The sequence below is a fragment of the Diceros bicornis genome, chromosome 5, assembly GCF_020826845.1.
Source record: "Diceros bicornis minor isolate mBicDic1 chromosome 5, mDicBic1.mat.cur, whole genome shotgun sequence".
NCBI lineage: Eukaryota > Metazoa > Chordata > Mammalia > Perissodactyla > Rhinocerotidae > Diceros > Diceros bicornis.
The window spans coordinates 69,821,050-69,843,815 of NC_080744.1; the positions used below are offsets into that span (position 1 = coordinate 69,821,050).

Below are 22,766 nucleotides of genomic sequence, written 5' to 3' on the forward strand. Positions count from 1 at the left end.
ATTTACACATTATATAAGACATTTTTCACTTTCCATCTAAAAGTAAAATTACCAGACTTTAAGATTTAGCTGCAGAACACATAAGGGCTTTTATAGTTATGCTTTTAAAAATGTTAAAAATCTGTCAATATTCTAAGACAATAAATTTGGCTAAAGCGTTTAGTTTGTTAGATGTAAAATAAAGTTGTAATTTCCACAGTAGGCAGCAACCTGGCCCCTGGTGATACTTTGCAAGATTTAAGAGTCATCACTATTTATTTTTAATTTGTGAGAACCTAAACTACATAACATCAGTTTCTTCAGCTTTTATATTTGGGCTTCAGAATATTCATGCAAAAATAGTTGTTGCAGAATTCAGAAGCATTTTTAAAGCTGCCCTTAGCAAAATTCTCTGTTCCTAGCACTGGTATAAAAACACTTTTTTCATCTCACACAGGATTTTGCACAGACTCCAGGTCAGGCAGATAACCAGTCTTATCAGCCCAAAGGTACGTCTCTGTTGATTTTAAATATCTTGTGTTTGTTAGCTGAATGGACGAGTTTCTCACTCCACCCTCTGGAACTGTTAGAGAAATCAGTTTATTACATCACCTAAAATATTTGAAATTCGGATACCAAGTATATTTCAGTGAGTAAAAAATCAATTTTGTCATCAAGCATGAGTACATCAGAATATAAGAGAAATCTATGGAAGTAAAAGAAAAGCACAAAACATCTTTGTGTAATTTATACTTATCTCATGCAAGATCTAATAAATGGTGACTAATTACTAAAGAGCCACTTTGTAATACAGGAGACAATCAGATCATTAATATTGGCCTACGTTATTCACATAAATGCTGAAATCACATAGGTTTGGTTCCCTGTCCATGTTCAGAATAAAATTACCAATAATAGTAGCCCATATTTTACCCCTAATTCAAGTACTTGATATTTTTAATTGAAAAGGAAAAATGTAAAATTGTTTTACATGGAGAAGAAAGCCATCAGATTAGCAGAATTCAGAGGCCAAAAAATTTACAAGCTTTTTTTTCCTATAGCATTCCTACTGAGGTGTTTCTTGTGATCAGAGCTGGAAATGTAGAATTTTAAAGTGCATTTTTATTTTTTTAAATATTCTGCTACCCTGACTGCAATTGAGGAGTACAAGTTGCTCTTTGTCTGGCTGCATGACAGCATCTCTGATCAATGAGACCCTCATCCAGATTTTCCCCAGTTCTTCCATTAGTTGGATGATCTTTAAAGTGGCCAGTTAGAGGCAGCAGGACCCTGTGGGGCACCCACCAAGTAGCCCTTACTTTTTTGGGGCGGGGTGGGGCTCGCTTTGGACTCTGTCACACATGCACCAAAAAAAAGTTATCTAGGGCGAGCCCCTGTGGCCTAGTGGTTGAGTTCGGTATGCTCCACCTTGGTAGCCCGGGTTCAGTTCCCATGCACAGACCCACACCACTCAGTGGCCATGCTGTGGTGGCAGCTCACGTACAAAATAGAGGAAGATTGGGAACAAGATGTTAGCTCAGGGCAAATCTTCCTCAGCAAAAAAAAATAATAATAATAAATTTTTTAAAAAACCTTCAAAAAATAGTTATCTATAGTGAGCAGGTGTTAAAAAGTACGTAGAAGAGAATATAACTAAAGCTGTAACAATAATCATGAAAAATTGTCATGTTTTATTGACTCAGGTACTCAGAGAAGTAAACAGAAAGCTATGCTCCTTTTTAGAAATTCAAGTCAACATCATAGTCAGTACCATTTGTCTAAGCCAGAATTAGTGTGCAAGTTCAGTTCTGCCCTCAGTCAAAGCCTTTTTTTTTTTTTAAAGCTATTGGCGGCTACTTGGGAGAAATCAGCATAATTTGTTATTTCTTACAAAACAATTTTTTAAATTTTTAATATGTGAAAACACCTAGAAAAATCTTCTTCTAATGTATTTATTTTTAATTATACAGCAATTTTTTTTGCCAGTAAGACGTGTATAGACATTGTTTTTTTCTTTCTCTTTCTCCTGACCGTAAGGATGAGTCACCATTTGCTGCGTATCTGGCAGGCAGAGTCCTGGGGCTGAGGCTTGTGGGAGTTTCCACCTTCTTTCTTTTCCTAGGGACCGTCTTCTCTGACTTTCATGCTTTCCTCCATTACAGTAGCTTAATCCACAAAATAGCAAATGGGGAATTGGTCTCTGCTTTGCTCAGAAAGAGTCATCACTATATTGGTGACAGCTCATAATATGCTTACTTGCTTAAAAAAAAATGACAATGCCTCATTAAGTTGCCAGTTTGCACCTTAGACATCTGTTCCCCTTTTGCTTAGAGTAAGTCCCCATAAAATGTTGCAAGACATTTTGAGTTCATTGCCCAGGTGAACCTCTAAGTTCTAAGTGTTAAAGAGCAGCTCCTGGTAGCAGCATATTCTTATTGCGGAGGAAGAATTCTGGTTTTCAAATACTCGACACTCAGTGACTGCCCAGCTATGTGTTTGCTTTGCCTACATCGATAGCCAATAAAGCTCCTAATTGTTCCTCCTGAATGCCAGATTTGAGCATTCTTAAAGTTACATTTAAACTAAAATCATGTTTTAAATTAAATAGAATATTTTAGAAAACAAATGTGAAGTTTACAAACAGATTTACCCTTTCAAGGCTAACTTAAGGATGGAATATATGACTGTCATTTTATTTTGTTCAACATACTTATTTTCCCCTATTTTCTTACTCTGGAGTCCAAAACCAATTTTTTTGTGTAATGTTTTACATAGGGGTTAATGTCTGAATATGTTAGAAGCACAGAATAGATTGTGATTAAAATATGTATTTTATACTATAGATACAGATACATCAATTACCTTGTTTACATCAACTCATGTCATGATTTATTTGAAGTGTACGTCTCCATTTTGTACTCAGATATCAAAATAATTTTAATTTCTTAAACTTTGAAGAACTTAACTCATTTTAATTTAACTCTTTTCTTTTTTTTCTCTCAGGAAAATGCCTTGGTTCCCAAGACTATCTTGAGCTGGCTAACAGATTTCCTCAGCAGGCCTGGGAAGAAGCTCGACAGTTTTTCTTAAAGAAAGAGAAAAAATAAATGTTTTGGTCCATTTTGTATTTGAGTACTCTCATTAATATTTTAAATTGTTCAAACAAACATTCTAACCGTTTCTTAAGAAACTCATTTTCACATGTTTATACTTTCCCCCTGGCACTGTAGATACGGTATATACTTTGCACTATTTATAATGACTGTAGATACTTTTATGTTCTTTCTAATTCTGCAAGTTGAGTTTATTTCATTTATGCACAATATTTTGGAGTTTGGTAACTTCCATTCTATGATAATATATACTTTGCATTTGTAATATGGGTGAAATTAGACATAAAATTAGCAATTTGTTTTGTTCTTGTAATAAAATAACTTATTCTGTTTGCAGTGGTGACTTTTCTTGTTAAGACAATACAACTTTGAAAGAAAAATGTTAACTCCAACTCCAGAAGTATCTTAATTAAGGACTTAATTAAAGTTAACCTGCTATAAATCTCCCTTTTTAAGATTTGGAGTAAAGATGTTGACAACACTTTTACATTCTAGTACGTAATATGTTTTGGGGGCTATTTGAAATGAATTTAGAGCATTGTATTGGTTGGACTGCCTAAACTTTCAGAGCAGACAATTCTGAGAGCCTCCTGTAGCATTGCTGAACTGAAATTATTTTCCAGAATAAAAATTAGTGACCCAAAAAGATCAACCATAGTGAATCACCTTAAAGTATTTTCTCAAATAATTGTAAAATGAAGCAACGCTGAAGTAAAAGTAAAACAGAAGGGCACAATGGCTCTGAATAAAAGTTTTAAACCACTCCTGTGCACGGCTCACGGTGAACATGAGAAGTGCCTGCCCGGGAGATGCTGACCTTTTCCTATCTTGTTTTCATCGTTTCTCCACCTTAAGCCGATGGTCAGTGCTAAGCTGTTCACTGAGTGACATCGGTAATAATTCTTGTCGGATAAGGATCAAACATTACCAAGAAAAAAGATCTGGTTGGAAAAAATTGGTCTGAATATGTATCAGATTCAAGACCGAGGTTGGGGGCGGGAATACAAGTTTCATCTGTTTTTTAAAAGCAAACTTACCTACCTAATGTTCAGGACACTTCTTTTTGGAGCCTCACAAAGCTGCCGAGTTATATATATATGCTGTTTTTACTTCTTTGCAAATCGAGAGAAAATAAATTTCAAAAAGAAAAAAAGGCGAACGCATCCCTGTGCGCTCCGTGCTCCCGCAGCCGCGGGACCCTGGCGTCTTCCGCACGCTCGGGCGGCGGGGTCCCAGCCTGGCTGGGGCCCCGACCCGCGAGTCTCGCCCGGCCTGGCGGGCGGGGACCGCCAGCTCCAAAGCCAGTGGGACCGGCGCTCCGGTAGCCCCTCCCGCCTCGGCGGAGCCCGCACCCAGGGCTCGGCCGGGGGCCCGGGCGCAGGACCCAGGACTCCCGGCGCGGCGCGCGCAGAAACACCTGGAGCCGCGCGGCCGGGCTGTGCGCCGCGCCCCGGAAGGCGGAAGGGCCGGGCCCCGGCGCCCTCACCCTCCTCCCGGACGACGGCCCCGCTCCTTGGCGGCCCGAGGTGACGGAGGGAAGGAGGCAGGTGTCTGTGCCGGGTCCTTCGGCGACCAGCAGTCGCCCCGGGCGCCCCAACCGGGAGAGAGTTCCCGAATCCCGCTTGCCCCGAGTGTCTTGCGGTGTGGACGCAGAATCCCTGTAGCTGAAAGGAATAATCAAATATTTATAAGATTTCCTGCAAGACGCTCCACTATAGAATATACTTTTTATCTGGTCGGAACTTTGCCAAAAAGCCATAAATAATTGAGATAGCTGTGATTGACCTCCCAGAAACCATACCAGAATTCACAAACATTTAATTGAATGGTCTCATTTTCCCCCCTCGTCCAGGAGGGGAGAAGGGGTGACAGAGACAATCCCCGGCTCCACCCGGCTGGGGAGCCTCGGTGACTCCCGACGCGCGCGGTGTCTGTAGGTCTCCAGTTCTCTCCTTTACTGTGCGTTCCGCCCGCCCAGACTGATTTAGGCTCTAACTCCCCTGGCTTTTACGACTTCTAAAGTCTCCGCGAATGGGGAGAGCGCCGCGCGCAGGTGGGCGCCGGCGCATCTTGCTCCAATTTGCGGGGACGAGTGCCACCCACTGGCTTTCTCCTGGGGCGGGGGTCGCATCCTGAGTCTCCCGGGGCTCAGGGGCCACAGGTGGACCACGCTGGGCCGAGGCAAAAGGCCTCTGTTGGGTCCAGCCTGTAAAGCTGACGATGCGACTGGGCACAGACGGGGCCAGAGCAACAGTTTCTCCCGGTCTTAGAGCCCGCAATTTGAGCCAAATAGGAAAAGCTGCCCGAGGTCCGGGAGCAGCGACATTTGAAGGCCCAATGCCGTTGCCCAACCGAATTTCCTGCTCCAGGCGGCAGCTCGCTTTCCCGGGAACTCTGCAGTGCTCGTCACCCCGGACGCCCAACAAACAGGATGCTGGAGCCGCCTCCTGCCGGGTTCCGGAGCCTCTCTCTCCCTCAGGCAGTCGGGGGCGCTGTGACCTCGACCCCTGAACCTGGCCTTTGTTGAGCCTAGGTCCGGACCACGCCTCCCCTGCTATTTTTTCCGTCCTTTCCCAGTGCGTCTGGGCAAACCACCTGGGGCATTTCTTCCAGAGCTCCTTGCCACACTTTCTAAATTCTTGGGTCTCAATAATCTGGGAAAGGATTACCCCTCGCCACCTCTATTCTTCCACTTCCCTCTCCCTGCTCCCACGCCCCCAGCACAGGGGTCTCCTGCTTTCTGTACTCAAACCACCCCCTTAAATATTCTGTTTATTATAAAATCGGGAAACTCGCAGCCTTCCTGAACTCCTACCCCTCCGCTCACTCCCTGACCCACTCTCCAGCTGGCTGCTGACCTTCCTGACCAGGAGGTGCCCTGATCCGAAGGCTGAACTCACCTAGCACTCCCGCCTCTCTGGCATGATTGCTGTGGGGCCCCAAACATTCTTTATGAATTGAGCTACTTCCCACCCAACTCCACGTCTGGATCCCAGTGGAGTGTTTCCTTGTGCCCTCTCTCCCATTACACACTCCTCTCAGTCTAGCTCCATTTATCTGCATCTTCCATGCACAGTCTCCATCAACAAGGTGCTACTCTATAATTGGTCACACAATCCTCATTATTGCACTGAATCCCAGTATCTTGGAGAAAGTTTACCTTTACATCAATCAGACCCATATTTAAAAGCCTGTAATCTTCCCTACATCAGCTTAATAAACTCTGTGAATTTCCTGCTTTTATCACAACTCCATTGGGAACTTCTCTGCAAATAGTTTATTATTCATTCATTGTTTCCTCTCTCCAGCATGCTGCTATTCAGCTAATTCTCTTGCTCTCTTTGGTGAACACTTGTATGGGAAAACACAGCTAAATGCGTGGCAATTTATGCCCTCCCCTAGGAAGCAGTGGCAGAATCTCACATTTTCTAGGGAACAATCTTTTAGACAATGCCTCATTTAAACCCAGTATTTGCAGCTCTGACAAAACTAAGCTTTAAGCTATTCTGTATTCAAAACTGAAAGTCTGATTTCTGTCCCACAACCCATTAAATACTAAAGCTCATTGGGAAAAGGGACTCTGAATTTCCCAGAACTATACAGCCTTTCAATATGTATTAAATTTTGTGGTATAATAGCCATAAACTTTTCCATCTCTGGGAATCCCTTTCCTGCCTCAATTACACAGAGCTATCCAAATTATTAGATAAATCTTCTGAGAAAATCTTATTCTAAAGTGAATCTAGTTAAATAACTAACTCCCATTTTCCACCTATGGCCTCTTTCATTGAACTGACTTTTACTACACAATTGGGTATCTCACTATAAAAGTTCAGTAAGCATAAAATACAACACTTATAATTGTTACAGGTAATTTAATTTACAAGGAAATCCCAACTGTATTACAGAAGATGGTTAAAGATGACCTGCGATCCAGGAAAAACTGATATTTATTAATGTAACTATCCAACTGTAGATCTGACACCTCACCAGGGACCATTGTAATAAGGCTTCAAAGTCAAGCCCTTTGAAACCCACAAGGAAAATGATGCACCTCTTTGGGTGGCTAGTTGCAAACTACAAGAGAAGAGCTTGTGATGTTTTCTACAGTAATACAGATAGAGGCAGGCATCCTGATACACAGTCACCACTTTTCTCTGGGTAATTTCCCAATATTCCAAAAACAGACACACTCCCATAAATATCAAAAAGAGGAATTAGATTTTTGATCTGTGGATGATAAGGGAAGAGATGACTGTAATTAGATAGGCAGATGTTTCCATTCGTAGCATTAAAATTCTGCAGTCTGTCAAAAGGAAAAATGCAGAGTTAACAACAACCATTAATGAAATTCTTTATTCAACAACCTGTTATTTCCTTCTTAAAAATGACAAAACCCAATATTCTGGATAAATCAAAAGTTTTTGAGAGTGAGATTTTTTGGAAGGTTAGCCCCCATCCCATGGTCAGCCAGATGGTAAAAGGAAATACCTATATTTCTGTTTGGGAGGGAATGGTCTACGTTAAGGGAACGCAGCCTCCCCGAACCTAACTCTGATTATTAAAACCGTTTCTGGGCACTTGAGAGGTAAAGCTGGTCCTCATTAACCCTACATATCTCTTCCCTTATCTCTAAGTTTGCGGCACCGTTTCCTAAATCCCAAAGAAATGGAATGTTCTCTTTAATTTTTGTGCTAGCATCACCTTGACTTTCAGGAGGTAAAATATAAATGTGGCTCAATTTTCCCACCTCCTCCCATTTTCTTTCAATAATTGCCAGTCAGTCTTCCAGCTTTCTATCTCTAATGGGGGGGAGGGGTTACGAGGGGACAGAATCCTGCCATCAGCTCTGCTGAAAACCCTACAGTGGCCTCTAGCCATCCAAGCAGCCATGGCTTCTTAACAGAAGACATCTACTCTACCCAGCGACCACAGCTGCCCCTCAGACACAGTTTTCCTCACCAGATTCTACCTGAGCTAAGATGGCAACTATTCCCGACTCAGGGCACTGCCCTCTTTGAAAGTAAATCCTGGACAAAGAAGGATATATTTGTAGGTCATTTAACTCGAGCGACAAGGAAACGGAAACCCCATGCCGGAGATTCTTCGAGAGTAGTGGATTGACTAGTAGGCTGGCAGCTTCGTGAGTTCACCAAGCGAGGGCTGGTCTGGCAAGAGAACTGTCCCAGGCTGCCAAAGGGTTAAATATTTGTGAAGGGTAAACCTGAGCCTCGCGTTTTCTGTGCTTGCCCGGGGCCCTGCTGGAGATTCAGTATCTCTCGGTTATTTCCTGCGATCGCTAAAGCCAGTTTTCAAGAAAACAAGTCGCAGGGGTTTGAAATGTCACACCAAGTGACCTGGGCACGGCATATCCAGGGGCCATTCCCAGCCCCCTCCCACCAGGGCCATCCCCCGCCCCCTGCATTTCGGGTCTGTAAAGAAAATAAACCAAGGACACGCCAGACTGGTTCTGGGTGGACTTATTTTCCCCAGCAGCCGCGATCCTAGCGGGGGCTTGTTGCGGCCCCTTCAGTGTATCGCTTGCAGGTGATGCCAAATGCAGATAAGGAGCCGCCGCCCGGCCTTCTCCTCTGTCTAGACGGGGGAATTAATAAATGCAGCGAGATTGATCACGTCGCGCATCCACTCTGGGGACAGCGCGGAGGACGTGCTGTCACGGCCGCCGGATCCGGCCGGGTCGGCCCTCTGTGCGCCCGGGGCGCGCGGGCTGGCCTCGCTGCTCGGCAGCAGAGCCGGGGTGGCAGGCGGACGAGGCCCCCGGGATAGGGGTTCGGGCCTCCCGGCCGACGGGACAAGAAGCGCCGGGAGGGCCGAGTGCACCGGCGAAAATGGAGCGAGGGGTAGAGGCCGGACCTTGGGGGGCGCCAGGCGGGGTGCGGCTCCAGGAGTTGAGGCAAGGCTAAGAGGGACGGAGACTCGCCCTCGTGAGCCTGACCACTGGCTGGAGTCCGCCGAACGGCCGCCATGCGACATCGCAGGTTTCCCGCCCAAACCCGCTCGCACCACGCGTCTGGCGGGCTCCAGCCGCGAGGCGCCGGGGGAGCGGCGGGCGGCCCCCAGCAGCGCGCCAGCCTCCGGGACGGCCGTGGTGCTCTCGCGCCTCGCGGGGCCGCGCGGGGCGCACGGACCCCGCCCCGCCCCCCGCGCGGCGCCCAATCCCCGCCCGGCCCGCCCGGGCCGAGCGGGAGCAGGCGGCCCGGAGGCGCGCGAGGCGCGGGCACGAGCGCAGGGCCCTGCACGGGGGCGCGGGCCGCAGACTCCGCTGGGCCTCGTTGTCGTGGAAACAAGCCCCCACCCCAACCTCCGTGCGGCCGGCCCTCCCGCTGCGCCAACAGCACACAGGAGCAGCGTCGCATCGGCTTATTTTTTTTTATTAAGATCAAAATATTCGTCCCACTATGAACTGGCTATTCTCACAATAAATAACAATAACTTACGTTTTGTTCGGCAAAGGCTCACACACTCTGTCCTCCGTCGACTGATAATTTAAAACATTTTCAAAGAAAGTCTCGTTTCTACTTTTTTCCGGCAATCATGCGCTTTGGGGGATTGAGTGTCTGTTCCTTTGGCTTGTCCCCGTCCTCTGCCCCACCAGAGCCCCGGCGAAGCCGCCCGGGAGCGCGGGGCCGGGTGGGGGCAGGGGCCCGCGCGGCGAGCTCGGGGCTGGCGGGGGCGCGGGCCGGGCCCCCCATGCTCTCCACGCCGGGGTGGGCACGGGGCGGGGCGCGTAGCGAGGGAGAAGAGAGGGCAGAGCTAACGCTAGTAAATCCCAAATTCTGGTTTTGAAAAAATAAAAGTCCTCGGAGCTGGGCTCTCCGGTCTGGTAAAAGCAGGTTGCGTCCTGGCGCTTTTGGCTGTCTGACCGCTTCTCTCAGTTCTCTTACTTTAAATAACAATAATAATAATGACAAAGGCGAGAGAGTTTTCAGAGCTGGAATGGCCTGAGCATGGGTGAGTCTCATGCAGGGAGCATGCGAGGTCCGCTGGCTGGCGGGGAGGGGTCCCCCTCACGTCTCCACGGGACTCGGCACCATGCTGTTAGGGGTGTCCGGGAGCTGCGAGGACAGGGAGGTCACGTCGCTGCCGGAGGAGTTGCCTAGAGAGCCGGACTCGGAGAAGGATACCTGGGGCGGCGGAGACAGGAAGGAGCAGGTGAAGACGCGCCTGAGCTGGTGCTCCCCTACCGCGTGCTCCCAGTCGGCTGTCCTATGGGGACGGGTCGCTGGCTGGGAGCAAGCCCTTGGGAGAGAAGTCGGCCAGGTCCCCAAGCACACGCAGGGGTATTAGAGCGGGGGCGAGGGTCGGTTAATCCCTCGACCTCTCCTGCGAGCGCTTTAATCCAGGGATACCTGGTTTAGAGCAAGTTATGGGCTGTGTACAGTTGCAGCACCCCCTACCACCCACCCACCCTCGCCTAGGGCTGTCCCCAGCCCCTCAGCCCATGTAAAGTCTCCCCCTTCCCACTGTGGCTAAGTAGCTAAATCCCACCGCCCCTGGAGCCCTGAGGTCGGGGCCGGTAGGGCAGAGCCTCACCAGCTGCTGGAAGGCGGGTTGGTCGAGGTCACTCTGGAGGGCAAACTCGCTGAGAGCTTTCCACGGCGGCTGGTACGTCTGAACCTCGACTGCGCTGCCCTGCACGGCGCTCTCGTGGCGGATGGGGCTGCCCGCCACCAGGGGTGTCCCTGTCAGTCCCTGGAGGCTCTGCGGGACAAGCAGAAGTGGGGGTGAGGGACGCTCGAGTAGGTCTTGCGTTTCCCACCAGCTTTGAGACTGGGGCCCCAGGCACTGGGGTATCATTTGGGGCCTGAAGCGGTTTGGGGGAGGCGCACACTCGACCGCACCCGCGTAAGCCCTCCTCCTCCACTGGGAATGCCCCGAAGCCCGAAAACCCGCCACCACAGGCCAGGCCAGCCTCAGCGCTGAGAGCCAACAGGGCAAGGGAACACGGAGGCCTGCGTTCCCATCCGTCTCTAGGTATGCAGAGGAAAACGCTCAAACCAAGTCATGCCAAGAGAACGACACAACCCGCCCCAACTTGCGGGCGCTGCGAGCTGCGCCACGGACGACCAACTCAGGTCTGCCGCTGGGACAAGAAGACCCGACGTCAGATACAGTAATGAAGGAACCTTAAACCTCAAGGTAAGCCTTGCTCTGCCAGCACAAACACACGCTGTTTGGAAAGTCCAGTTCCCCCTGAATCTCCTCAGAGCCCCCCCAGAAGAGGGCACGCAGCTGCCGCGGCGCGCACCCGAGGCTCCACCCGACCGGCTCATCCGGTGCCCCGTCCCTCACCGTCTTGTCGTTGTGCTGCTGCTGCTGCAGCTGTTTCATGAGGATGGATTTCTTCTTGTCCTTGCAACGCTTGTTCTGGAACCAAACGCGGATGACCCGCGGGCTCAGGCCGGTCATCTCCACCAGCTGCTCCTTCATGAGCGCGTCCGGCCGCGGGTTGGCGGCGTAGCAGGTCCGCAGAGTGTGCAGCTGCTTCTCGTTGAGCACGGTCCGCACGCGGGTTGTCTTCTCCGTCTGCTTGTGCACGTGCGGGCGCAGCGACGGCTGCCGGCCCGACCCGGGGTCTGCGATGACAAGGGGTTGAGAGGTGAGCGAGGGGCCGCCACCCACCCGCCCAGTGCCCCGCCCCGCGGCGGCCGAGCCCTCCGAGGCCCGATTTCGTTTCTCTTTTATTCCGTTTATTTCGTTTTGTTGTTCGTCTCCCTTTCCATCTGTTCGCCCTACCCGGAAAGAGGCGTGCGTTCTCGTCCCTCCCTAGTTCCCCAAGCGGCCTGCCCGGCGGCGATCTCCCCGAAGCGCAAGCGGCGCGTGGGAGATCCGCGCTAGGCCGCTGCGGGACAGGAGTAGCGGCTCCCGGCTGACCGGACCCTAGGAATGCCCGCTTGGGCCCCGTGGGACTAGGGAAGCCCTCCGGAAGAAGTCGGAGTTTCAGAGGAAGAGGAAGGAGGCGCGCCCCGGACTCTGGAGGGGGAAGGGAACCGACGCAAACCCGGAGCGCCGCGCTGCTTCGGGATTGGGGGGTTTGTCTCCCGCTCCCGGGGGCCCGCGAGAGCCCTTCCCCCTCGTTCGGAGGCCACTCGGACAAGGCCGCACCAAGTGTCTCAAAGACCGGGCCTGGGGCGCGGATGGGCCCCCAGAGACCTGAACGGTTCTTTCCTGCCAGCCCTCGGGCCTCAGCCCCCAGGTCTCCTCCCTTAAGGCTCCAGGATTTTCGGCCCAGCAGCCGCTAGCACTCTCCTCCCTTGGTCTTGGGTTCTCTCAACCCCGGGTAAATATAGCCTGATTCCCGCGACCCGCCCGCAGCCCGCAACAAACAAAAGGGAGCCCCTCGGAGATCCGAGACCTGCGTGCACTCAACACCAGCTTCATCCTCTTTCACACCCCTATCCTAACCAGGTCTACGTACCCAGCGATATACGCTGCACTGTTTAAATTTATATCCCCTTCCAGGCATTTCTAGGTCTGGATAAATATTTACAAATAGCCCATCCAGCCCAATTTCCTCATTCTATAGGGGAGGAAACGGAGAACCAGAGAGGGCAGGAGCACTACAAGACCACACAGCACCCAGAGGCTCGGCCTGGTCTAGAGATTGGTGCTTCAGGTCTGCGTCTGCCTGCCAGAGCCGCCAGGCCTGGGGCACCAACCCTACTCCCTAACCACACACTCAGACCCCATGTTTGAGCAGCCCCTGATTAGGACCAGAGCATCCTCTGAAGTGTTTTCTCTGATCCCGGAGTCCACTGTGCCTCCACTCCCTCCCCACCAAGAAGCACTTGGCTAAGTTGTTCACCAAACCGGGCCTCAAAACACAAACATAGACACCCGCTCTTTGTTGGGTGGTTGGCCTTCAAGAGCCGTCTTTACCGGTGGGCTCCTGGCTGCTGAGCCCAGGCCCAGCTCTAGGATGGGAGCTGTATTCCTTACACCCATACACATACCCCCAGGCAAACCTATCTTGCCTCTCTGGCCATCACACATCCTGCTTGAAATTCCCAGTACAAGTTTCCCAGTCAGGCACCACTTCAGATTCCCTGCTGTCATTCAGCCTCCTGCTCCAAGTGCCGTGTCCCACGTACTCCCGACCGCGGGGAACACAATTCTCCACACTTCCCTCACGCTCAGACACTCATACACACTCAAACACACTCAATCCTGGCTCACGTTGATCCACAGTTTTTCCCATGGCACACACACACACTCTCAGCCGGGTTCCTAGCACACAGGTCTGCACTCACACAGAAACACACAATCCTGACAAACCCAACCACACACGAGTGACAACTTTTCGTCGGAGCACAAGCACCCCCCTACACACACACGCACTCACACCGGCGCGCGCCTTACCTGGTAGATGCAGGCCGCGGGCGCCAGGGAGCGGGCCGGGGCTGCGCGGGCTGCTGGCCGCGGCGCGCTCGAGCAGGAGGCCGTGGTCGGCGCGGCAGAGCAGCTCGTGCTCCCGCAGCGAGAACTCATCGCCGGGCAGCAGCTGGCGGCTGCACACGGAGCAGCGGAAGCACTCGATGTGGTACACGCTGTCCCGCGCCCGCATCACCAGATCGCTGCTGCTGAAGCCCACCTGGCACTTGGCGCACTTGATGCCGAACAGCCTGCGGGCCCAAGGCGCGGGCGGTGTCAGCGCGGGCCTGCGGCCGGCCTCGCCTCCTGGGCTAATCGGCTAGGGGCAAGCGCGCCCAGGACGCTTTGTGGCCCACGGGAGGCGGCGGGGACCGGCCCTCGGGGACTTCCCGGCCCGGAGGCGCGCGGCGGCACGCGTTCGGGGTGGAGGCGGCCTTCTCCCGGGCCGGGGCGCGCAGGCGGGCCGCCATCCCCGAGCCCCGGCTCCCGCGGGCCTCACCTGACGTAGTCCCGCTTGCAGTAGGTCTTCCCGTCTCTCACGAAGCACGTGCACGTCTCGTCCAGGTACTGGCTGCACTCGGCGCACTTGAGGCAGGCGGCGTGCCACTCGAGGTCGGGCGACACCCGCAGGATAAACTGGTCGTGGATCTGACTCCCGCAGCCCACGCACATGGCGGTCCCGGGCTTCTCTGCCGGGGAAGGACGCGGGGCCCGCGTCAGGCCTGTCTGCCCGGACCCCAGCCGGCCTCGGCCGCTCCAGCCCCAACCCGACCCAACCGCGCTCTCGCTCTCTTTCAAGAACTGCGACCACAAGGCAAAGGAAGTGCGCTTTCTAAAGAGATCCAGACAATTGGAAACGAAAAAACAAAATCTTCTGAATTTGCAAAGGTTTTTTGTCCCCCACCCCTCAAAAAAATTTTTTCGCTATTACATTCACGTGGACACAGTGGTTTTATCGATATATCTTGTAACTAAAAGCTAACATGTAGGTGCGAAAAAAGAGTAAATAGACATTTAAGCACTGCGGACGCCACCGCATCAACACTGAACGGTGATGTTCCGGCATTTCCGTCCGCACAATCCCTCTCCCAGCGGCTCCCTCCCACCCTAACACAGACACACCAGCTTTCAGCGGAGTCTCCGCTCATCCTCTCCGACATCTCTTAGTTTACATAGCCCAGATCAAGCTAGAGAAATCTCCTTTATTTGAAAGACCGAAAGGCAAGCAAGCAAACCAAAAAACCCCACATCCCTAAATCAAACCTAACTGCCTTAGCGCAAAGCAGAAGCAGATTTCACAGCCTGGGGTCAGCCTAGCAGGGCTTGAGAGAGCGTTTAATTATAAATTAAACAACAGGATTCCAAAGGATAAGCGGTCCTGCAGGACAAATGCATTCGTTTTGTTTTCTCTCTCCCACTATCCTGTCAAACAGAAGCCACTTGTAGAATCCGCTAAACATTCTTCTGTATTAGAAATATTGCATATTAAACACACCCACACACCCACACACAGAGAGAAAGACTTACTCTTGGAATGATCCCCCATAGCACCCAGAAAAGGACAACGAAAAATAATATCCACCATGCAGAAAAAAGATGTGCGCAAAGTGTGCGGCCAGTGGCAGAAGGACGAGGGTCGCGCGCCCAGCCTGGCTCTTTGCTAACTAACTCCTCCTGCCCCGCGGAGTTGAAGGAGCGATTCCGCACCGGCCCGCACGCAGCATGACGTCAGCACGCACTCGCCCGGGGCCGGAGTTGGGGGCGGGACCTGTGGCGTCACGAAGCTTCTCCCGAACCGCTGGGGATGCGGGGGAGGTGATGGGGACCTGGGGGCTGACGGGCAGGGTGGGTTGGGTGGAAGGAGGGGGTGACGGGGGATTGGCTGGAAGGAAATGGGCAAACCCTGATAGGCCCGGAGTGAACAATGGAGCGCAGCCCCCTCCCCTGAAATCTACAAGAATCCTCTCCCTGGCCCCGGGTCGGGTAATCCCGGCTGGACCTTGCGTCACCGCCAAGCTGGCTCCGGGGCCGCTGCAGCTCTCAGCTTTCTCTTGGATTTGCGGGGCGGTCTGTCCAGGCGCGCCCGAGCGGGGTGATGGATACCTGGGGAGTGCCGGGGGGCCTCTCCTTTAAAAGCTCTCTTGTTTTAAAAATTTAAAAATTAAAAATTCACTCTCTTGGGACCAGAGCTGGGGGAAAAGGGTGTCCGTTTGGACATGACCATCACGGTCCAGTCGGTCACCTTTCTCCTCTCGTGCGCCTTTGTTTTCTGGGTCCAAGCTAGAAAGGTTAGGAGACGACCACCGGGGGTTTGGATAAACTCTTTTTAGACTTCCCCACCCGCCTGCCTGTGGAAAACTTCTCCAAGTTGGAGCATTAGGTGGGTAGCTCCAGAACGCAGAATCCAAAGACGCTCACCGAATCCTGATTCGAGACTTGACTTGAATTGGGGAGGTGGGGGTTGGGTAATTTGACACGGACTCGCTCCATTCCTTCTCCACCCGAATAGCACAGCTCCTTCTAGGAACAATGCTGGGTCGAATTTGTGTCCCACTTCCAGAATAAACGATTTTTATAAACTCTTCTGTTTCATTTCACAAACCAACTGCAACCCAAATAATCAGAAACAAATGTAGCACACGGAGTAATTTACTATCTGTGCAGCGGCTTCTCGGTCCTTAGAAAACCCGCGATTTCTGAGCAGAATCCAGGCATTTGTTTCTTTCAAAGAAATCGCTTTGGGTTTTGTTTGAAAGGGTTCAAATACTGGCCCATGAATTATAAATAACATTTATCCGACCATGGCGGCTGCTGTTGTTTTCCCATTAAAAGATGTACCAAGGACTTGGTGCGCGCCTGGGTGGGGCGCGGGTGAGTGCCTACGGATAAAATGTCTCCGCCCGTCATCTCAGACCCGGGCCCAGGTCTCCGCGGGCCGGTCCGCCTGAGGGCGCGTTCGGGCGCGGCGGCCCTTCTGCTAAAAGCCTGAGGCTGCTTGGCCTCAGGCTCTGGGCTGCCCGGGGGCGGGGGGGGGGAATGGGTGCAGCCAAGAGCGCAGGGAAAGGCTTTGCGTAGAGCTGGGGCTAGGTCCTCAGTGCACCCCAAGATCACTACTCGGTCCCTTTTGTATCCTAAGGCTTTTGACCACCGCCACCACCTTTGGAACGTCTAGTCTTCTCACTGGTCCGGTTGTTCCGCACAGCTTACCAACTGCTCCGCCAACAGACCATTTCTTGCGTCTTTGGCCATTAGTGTCCCAAACAGCTCTCACCCTGAGTGTGTGAAGCAGGTCAGGGGTGGGGAGAATGCTGCGTTTGAATGAGTGCGTCTGCGTAAATACAGGAGGTTGAGGAGCGAGGGGGCGTCTGTGCCAAGCCGCTCTGGGACCTCAGGCATCATGTTTTACCTCTCTGTCTTTCAGTTTCCTTGTCTGTAAAATGGGGGCTAAACAAAGTAGCTACCTCTACTATTTTAAGATTAAACTATTCTCTGTAAAAGGCCTAGAACAATAGCTGGGGCACAGAAAGTGCACAATCCGTGTTACCTATGATAATTATCATTATGGCTGTGTCTTTGTGTTGGGAGCCGCTGTGTACGCTGTGCCTTTTCAGTATGTGGTGCCTGCGTGTGTCTGGGGGTGGACAGGTCTAAGTATATCTCCGTGTGTGTCATCTGATGATTTCTTTGTGTATTTCCATGTGTGCTTGCTCTGTGCATCTGCTGTGGGGATGGACGATCAGAAAGTGTGGTCTGAGTGTGGAGTTTGGGTACAGCTGATGTCTGTGTATCTGGGTGCAAAGCCTTGGAAGGAGGGGCACGTGGTGAGTGTGCTCTCCTCCTGTTGAGCAAGGAGGTGTGCCTGGCGTTGGCCTCCCCCTCAGGCCACCCTGGGCCTGGCCTGACTTCCTGCACAGGCCAGGAGCAAGTGAATTAATAACTCAGGGGTGCAGCAGGCCAGAGGGGGTGGCTCCAGCCAGCCTTTAACCCCCTCCCACCAAAAAGGGAAACTCCTCCTTACTGCCCAGAAAAACCAATCCTATAAGGCTGTATTAGGGAGGATGGGGGAGAGGGTCACCTCTCCGTGGAGGCCAGGAAGCCCCAGGTCAAGAATTAATATTTGTTCAGTCCCCACCATGTCCAAAGCCCCTATTATTAGCCTATCAGGTCTTTACAGCAATGTTATAAGGTGGGTAGTATTAGACTCATTCAATCCCTGAGGAAACTGAGGCTTAGAGCGGTGACGTGATTGCCTCTGGTCACAGGGTCAGTCAGCTGGCATTCAAAGCCAGGTCTGCCTGGCTCCATCTCTCTTCTGTCTCTTATGGTGCCATTGAAGACCCACATGGGTGTGCTTCCACCACTCACCCCCTTCACCTCCCTGGAGCTGTAAAACCAGGGACCCGTTTCAAGATCCCTCCATGTGGGTCTCCCGGGTCACAGCCACCCCTGGGAGACCAGCCCTGGTGTGGGAGAAGAGAAAACCTCTCCCCCCAGCACAGCCACGGGTGCCACTGATCTGGCCCTGCCCAGCTTCTCTGCCTCCTGGCCGCTCCCAAGGTCCCCTTCTGGGGAAGGAAGGGGCCACATTGCTCTCCACGTCCCAGGGTCCCAGGCTGCAGCCCACAGGAGACCTGGATGCCTCCTTTCCTGGGCTTTAGAGTGCCCTCTGCCCTTACTGGGAATGGCAGCTTGAGCTCCATAGCTCTGCATTAGCCATAAAACTAGCCCCAGCCATGCCCCTTCTCCTGGGAAGATTTCAGAAGCACAGAGAAGTCTCTTTGGATTCCTTCTCCCTAAATCTCCCCCACCCCATCACTGCTGCTTAAAACTCTGCTCACAATTCCCCTAAAAGATAGGCTTATTGTGCAGAGATCCTTGAGAAAGAACAGAAGAACACGTAGTCATTCACACTACAGTGATAGCAGCTCCTGCTCCGGGAACAAGACCTGAGAGAAAGAGCAGGGAGCATGAGGCTTGGGGGCCTGGGGCTGGGAGAGGATCACCAAGGCAGGCCCGGTCACCAGAAACAGACCGGCCTTTATTATTTTACCATTTTGCTTAATCAGTCCTCCCAGCCTTCCTTTTTTCTTCTTTCCTTCTAGAACTCTAGAACCAGAAAACTGGAAGAGGCTTTGGAGACTTTCTCTTCTGGGCCCTTGTTTGACAGAGAAGAAACTGCAGCCCAAAGAGATGGTCATCCTCTCCCTGCCTGCCCGTGCAGCACAGATCCCGCTTGGGGGGCCCAGACGCCTCCTCCGGGCCCACACATGCACACACACATGCACACACATTCGACTTCCCCACTAACTGCCTGCCCGTTCCTACCCACTTGGGAGACCATCACCTGCACGGAGGTGTTTTTCTCCTGTTTTTCGTGGAATCCCATATGTGAGGAGGAATGCTGGGCACCCCCTACATCTTCAGTATCATCATCGTAATGGTTAACACACTGGACTCTCACTTGGGGCCATCTTCACACACATGACTGCCCTTATCCTCACAACAATTCCAGGAAGGTGTTACTATTGTTAAAATTATCCCTATTTCACAGATGAGGAAACTGAGGCTTGGAGAGGTTAAGTAATTTGTCCCAGGTTATATAGCTGGTGGAGCCAGGATTCGAACCAGGCTCTCTGCCTCCAGAGCCTGCTTGTGGAATCATCACACACCGTTGCCTCCTGAGCACTCACAAAAGGGGTGCCACAGACACAAAGCCCACCCAACACAGAGGAAGCTGTTGCCAGTGGTAGGAGCATTAATCTTCACCATGAGTATCAGAAAGGAAACCGACACCCAATGACCTGTCACCCAGCATGTAAGTGACAGAGAAGGAGCTAGAAGCCAGGTCCCCTGACCCAGACCAGGGCTCTTCCTGCAGGAGTCCCTGGGGATGGGATTCTGTCATTGCCCACCTGAGGACCAGGCCTCTCCTCTGGCTCCAGCCTCCCTTTTCCTCCCACCCCACACCCACAGGACTCTACTTTTCTCCAAAGGCAGTTGGAGACCTTGTGTAGAACAGGCCAGAAAGGGCCTCAGCATTCACATCATCACCTGCCATAGGCTCCTGAGAGCTCGATTTAGGGGTGGGGGCTGGGCACTATGTTTCAGAGAAAACAGCTAAGGCCTGGGAAGAGGAAGAAACTTGGCAAGTCAGGCTCAGGCGCCAGGTCTGATATCCAAGCCCCTGCTCTCTCCCGAGGCTCTCTTGCCTGGCCCGCACTCGACTCCCTTTGAGCAAACAGGTACCCAGTGGCACTGCTGGGCCCCTCTCCCTCCTTCCTGAGCCCCTTTCTCTCTTTCTAACATTCACTGAGCACTAGCTGTAGGCCAGGCCCTGGGCTAAGCAGTCGTAGGTGGTCTCATTTAAAGTTCCCAACGACTCCCTGAGCAGGATGGGCTATGTAATTTGCGGATATTAGTGCAAAATGAAAATGCGGGGCCCCTTGCTCAAAAATTAAGAATTTCAAACAGTGATGGCAGAGAATTAAACCAAGTGTGGGGCACTTCTGAAGCCCAGGGCCCTGTGGACTGCACAGGTTGCACGCCCATGAAGCCCACCCTGCCTCTGAGGCAGTGAGGCAGGTGCTATTATTATCTTTCAGCCTCTCAGAGATGAATAAACCAATAACCTTCACAAGTTAATACAACTAGTAAAAGGTGGGACTTAGACTCAAACCCACTAGTCCACGAGACTAGTTATGAACTTGTGCTACTTGAGTCTGTCCAGATGGGAATGGTCTTGTTTGTTCATTTGTTACTTTGTTTATAGTGGACCTGCACCAAGGTCATTCTGTATTAAGAAATCTACAGTCTGTAGCACTCTTGTCCTTGCGGGATCAATAGGATCGTTAAGAAGGATGAGAAAAATGAACACTTTTTAAAAAAACATGTGGGAGCCTTTGTTTCTTTCTAAATCACACCCTGAAGGTAGCTGCCGGGATAGCCCACCAAACCTAGATCTTGGGAGGGGAGGGGGCTGTAGGAAGGAGCTGTGCCTGGTGGCTCCTGGAACACTTGCATTTTTCCTATCTTTCCAGGAGGGGGCACCCCAGCCAGCTCAGCGTGGCCTGGGAGTGGTTCTGAGCAGTCTGGCCCAGGGTGTTCCTGGCTAGCTTCTGCCAGCCTGCAGCCTCACAGGGCAGGGCCTACTTTCCAGTGTTCAGTTTTCTTCTAGAACTGTCACTCCCTTGCTGAGATCCGGGTAATGGGCAAAATGAGAAAGAAATGGGGTGGGGGGGGGCAGGGGAGGGAGAATGAGCTCCAAAGGGAAGAGATTCACCAAATCAGGACTGGATGATTGTTTTGCAGAGAGGCCAGCCTCTTGCCAAATGGGGATGGGCTTTGGGCTAAGGCCCTGGATGGACAGGGTGCCCTCCACTGAAACAGGCAGCCCAGTGGGGAGGAGAAGAAGATGGTGGCAGGTGACAAAGATTCTCTCCTTGACAAACTCTAGCCAGGCTCCTCTGAGCCCTCTTCTCAACCAGGGCTCAACCTTGGCCCATGAAGACTTGAACCAAACACTAACATAGTTTCTAACAGCTCAAAGCTGCATCCATAGGATGACCCTTGCCCCTCTTAAAATGCCTCCTTGAGAAAACTCAAGGCTGCCAAAAGAATTTACTCTTTGTTCCAGCCAGCACCTGAAGATAGGGCCCCTGTGGCATAAGCACCAGTTAGCAAACTCAGATGGGTTTCTCATGGACCACCCCTGCTCCCTGCTTTTTGCAATTTTCATTTACCTAACTCTACTGAGCCCCCACTCACCCCCTCCCTACTCCCTTATTCTCCCTTTAAAAGGCCCGGTGACCTCTGTACAAATTGAAGTTGAGTTCAGTTCACGCAGAACTCTTTTCCCTCTTGCAGTAGTGTATTACTGATTAAAATCTGTCCTTGCCACTTTACCTGGTGTCTGGCTTTGTTTACCTGTGGCTTAGGGTCAGCACTGTGAAGGGGGCTACAATAGAGCCGTGACCTAGAGCTGTAACAGGAACACAAAGGAGGAGGCCCAGACTGGGATGGTTGGAAAGGCTTCCTGGAGCCCAGAGCGTCTCATCTATGCCCTGTAGGATGAGTGTGAGTCTTCTAGGCAGTAAAGGAGCAGGAAAGTCTGCTCGGAAGAGGGAATGGTCTCGCAGACAGAAGGATGAGATATGTGAGTCAAGTGCAATTTGGGGGAAATGTGAGCAGCTGGGAGAGGCTGGAGGCAGAAATGAATATGGGCAGTGACACAAGCAAAGCCATAGAGAGAGAGAAGACCCCATAGCACCCCGTAGCCACCCCAGGCAGGTCCATGCAGCTGGACTGTCATGGAGGGCACAGTATGAACAAAAAACTGAAAGGGAACTTTGGTCAGACCATGGGAAGCCTCAAATGCCAGGCTGAGGATTCTGAGGGAATTCTCTTGGCAAAGGGGAACCTCTGCGATCCTGCTGTGGTGCTGAAGAGATTCAGAAGGGAAAATGGCATGGACATGGCTGTGCTGTGAAAAGATTAACACACAGATGAGCACAGCGAGGCAGGAGGTCACAGGGATGTGAGTTGAGGGCTGGGGGGGGGTGTGTGCAAAGGAAGAAGGTGTGCATGTGGTCTTTATGGCCGCTTCTCTCTCCTCCCTAGAGATGGGCAGGTCAGGAGGAAGGCTGGTTTGGAGGAGGGCGTGGATGATGATCAGTTACTCTCAGCCATTGACATGGGTGAAGGGAAGAATTTCTGCTTGTAATCTTGAGGAAAGAGGAAAAGAATAGCACTCACTGGTAACTTTCTTGTTAAAGATACTGAAAAATCCACCTGTGGTGAGATACAGACACCAGTATTGTAGGGAACAATCCTGCTTTGTGACTTGTATCCTCCTGGTGTGGAAGTGACTTCAGGTTTTTTCTGCTGTGCGACACCGCTCCAGGGCCCACGAGTCGGCGCAGGTGGGTGTGGAATCAGAGTTGCCAGGACTCCCCATGTGGTCCTAGCATTTCCCTTTAGCAGTATTTCTAGATGCAAATGAGAGGAACTATCACCTGTGAGAGTTCAGTTTGACTTGAATGTTAACGATGCCTATTTTTCAACTTATTTCCCCAGCAGGAAAACGGAATACTGTAATAAGCTCCTCCATCCTACACAGATGTGTGTCAGTTTAGGTTTTGCAGACTTTGGGGGGCTGGTTACAGCCCCTTTGTCAATCATAGCTGCTTACCGTTATGATAGCAAAACACACGGAAAACGATTTCTCATATATTCTCAAATGTCAGAATGCTTCCTCATAAAGTTATTGTCATAATCTTTTAAAGG

At 51.5% G+C, this 22,766-nt stretch overlaps 2 protein-coding genes across 6 annotated transcripts in view; one reads left to right on the plus strand and one right to left on the minus strand.

The window, feature by feature from the left end:
* The window catches only part of SCAPER (S-phase cyclin A associated protein in the ER), a 440,234-nt gene extending 436,477 nt beyond the window's left edge, over nt 1–3,757 (plus strand). For 3 of the 5 annotated variants that reach the window (XM_058542151.1, XM_058542150.1, XM_058542152.1), the window contains exons 31-32: nt 437–488; nt 2,983–3,755. In XM_058542151.1, coding sequence (XP_058398134.1) covers nt 437–488; nt 2,983–3,086 — 156 coding nt within the window. In that variant the 3' untranslated portion in view covers nt 3,087–3,755. Of the gene's footprint in view, nt 1–436; nt 489–2,982 lie in introns of all 5 variants that reach the window. The other 2 variants (XM_058542153.1, XM_058542154.1) reach the window with 2 other exon arrangements.
* Nucleotides 3,758–9,460: 5,703 nt separating this feature from the next.
* On the minus strand, nt 9,461–15,207 carry ISL2 (ISL LIM homeobox 2). The gene is made up of 6 exons (XM_058542157.1): nt 15,012–15,207; nt 13,984–14,173; nt 13,473–13,735; nt 11,406–11,689; nt 10,647–10,814; nt 9,461–10,237 (listed from the first exon to the last, which is right to left on the minus strand). The coding sequence occupies exons 1-6, from the start codon at nt 15,067–15,069 to the stop codon at nt 10,121–10,123; spliced, it is 1,080 nt and encodes a 359-aa protein (XP_058398140.1). The 5' UTR covers nt 15,070–15,207; the 3' UTR covers nt 9,461–10,120.
* Between the last annotated feature and the right edge of the window lie 7,559 nt (nt 15,208–22,766).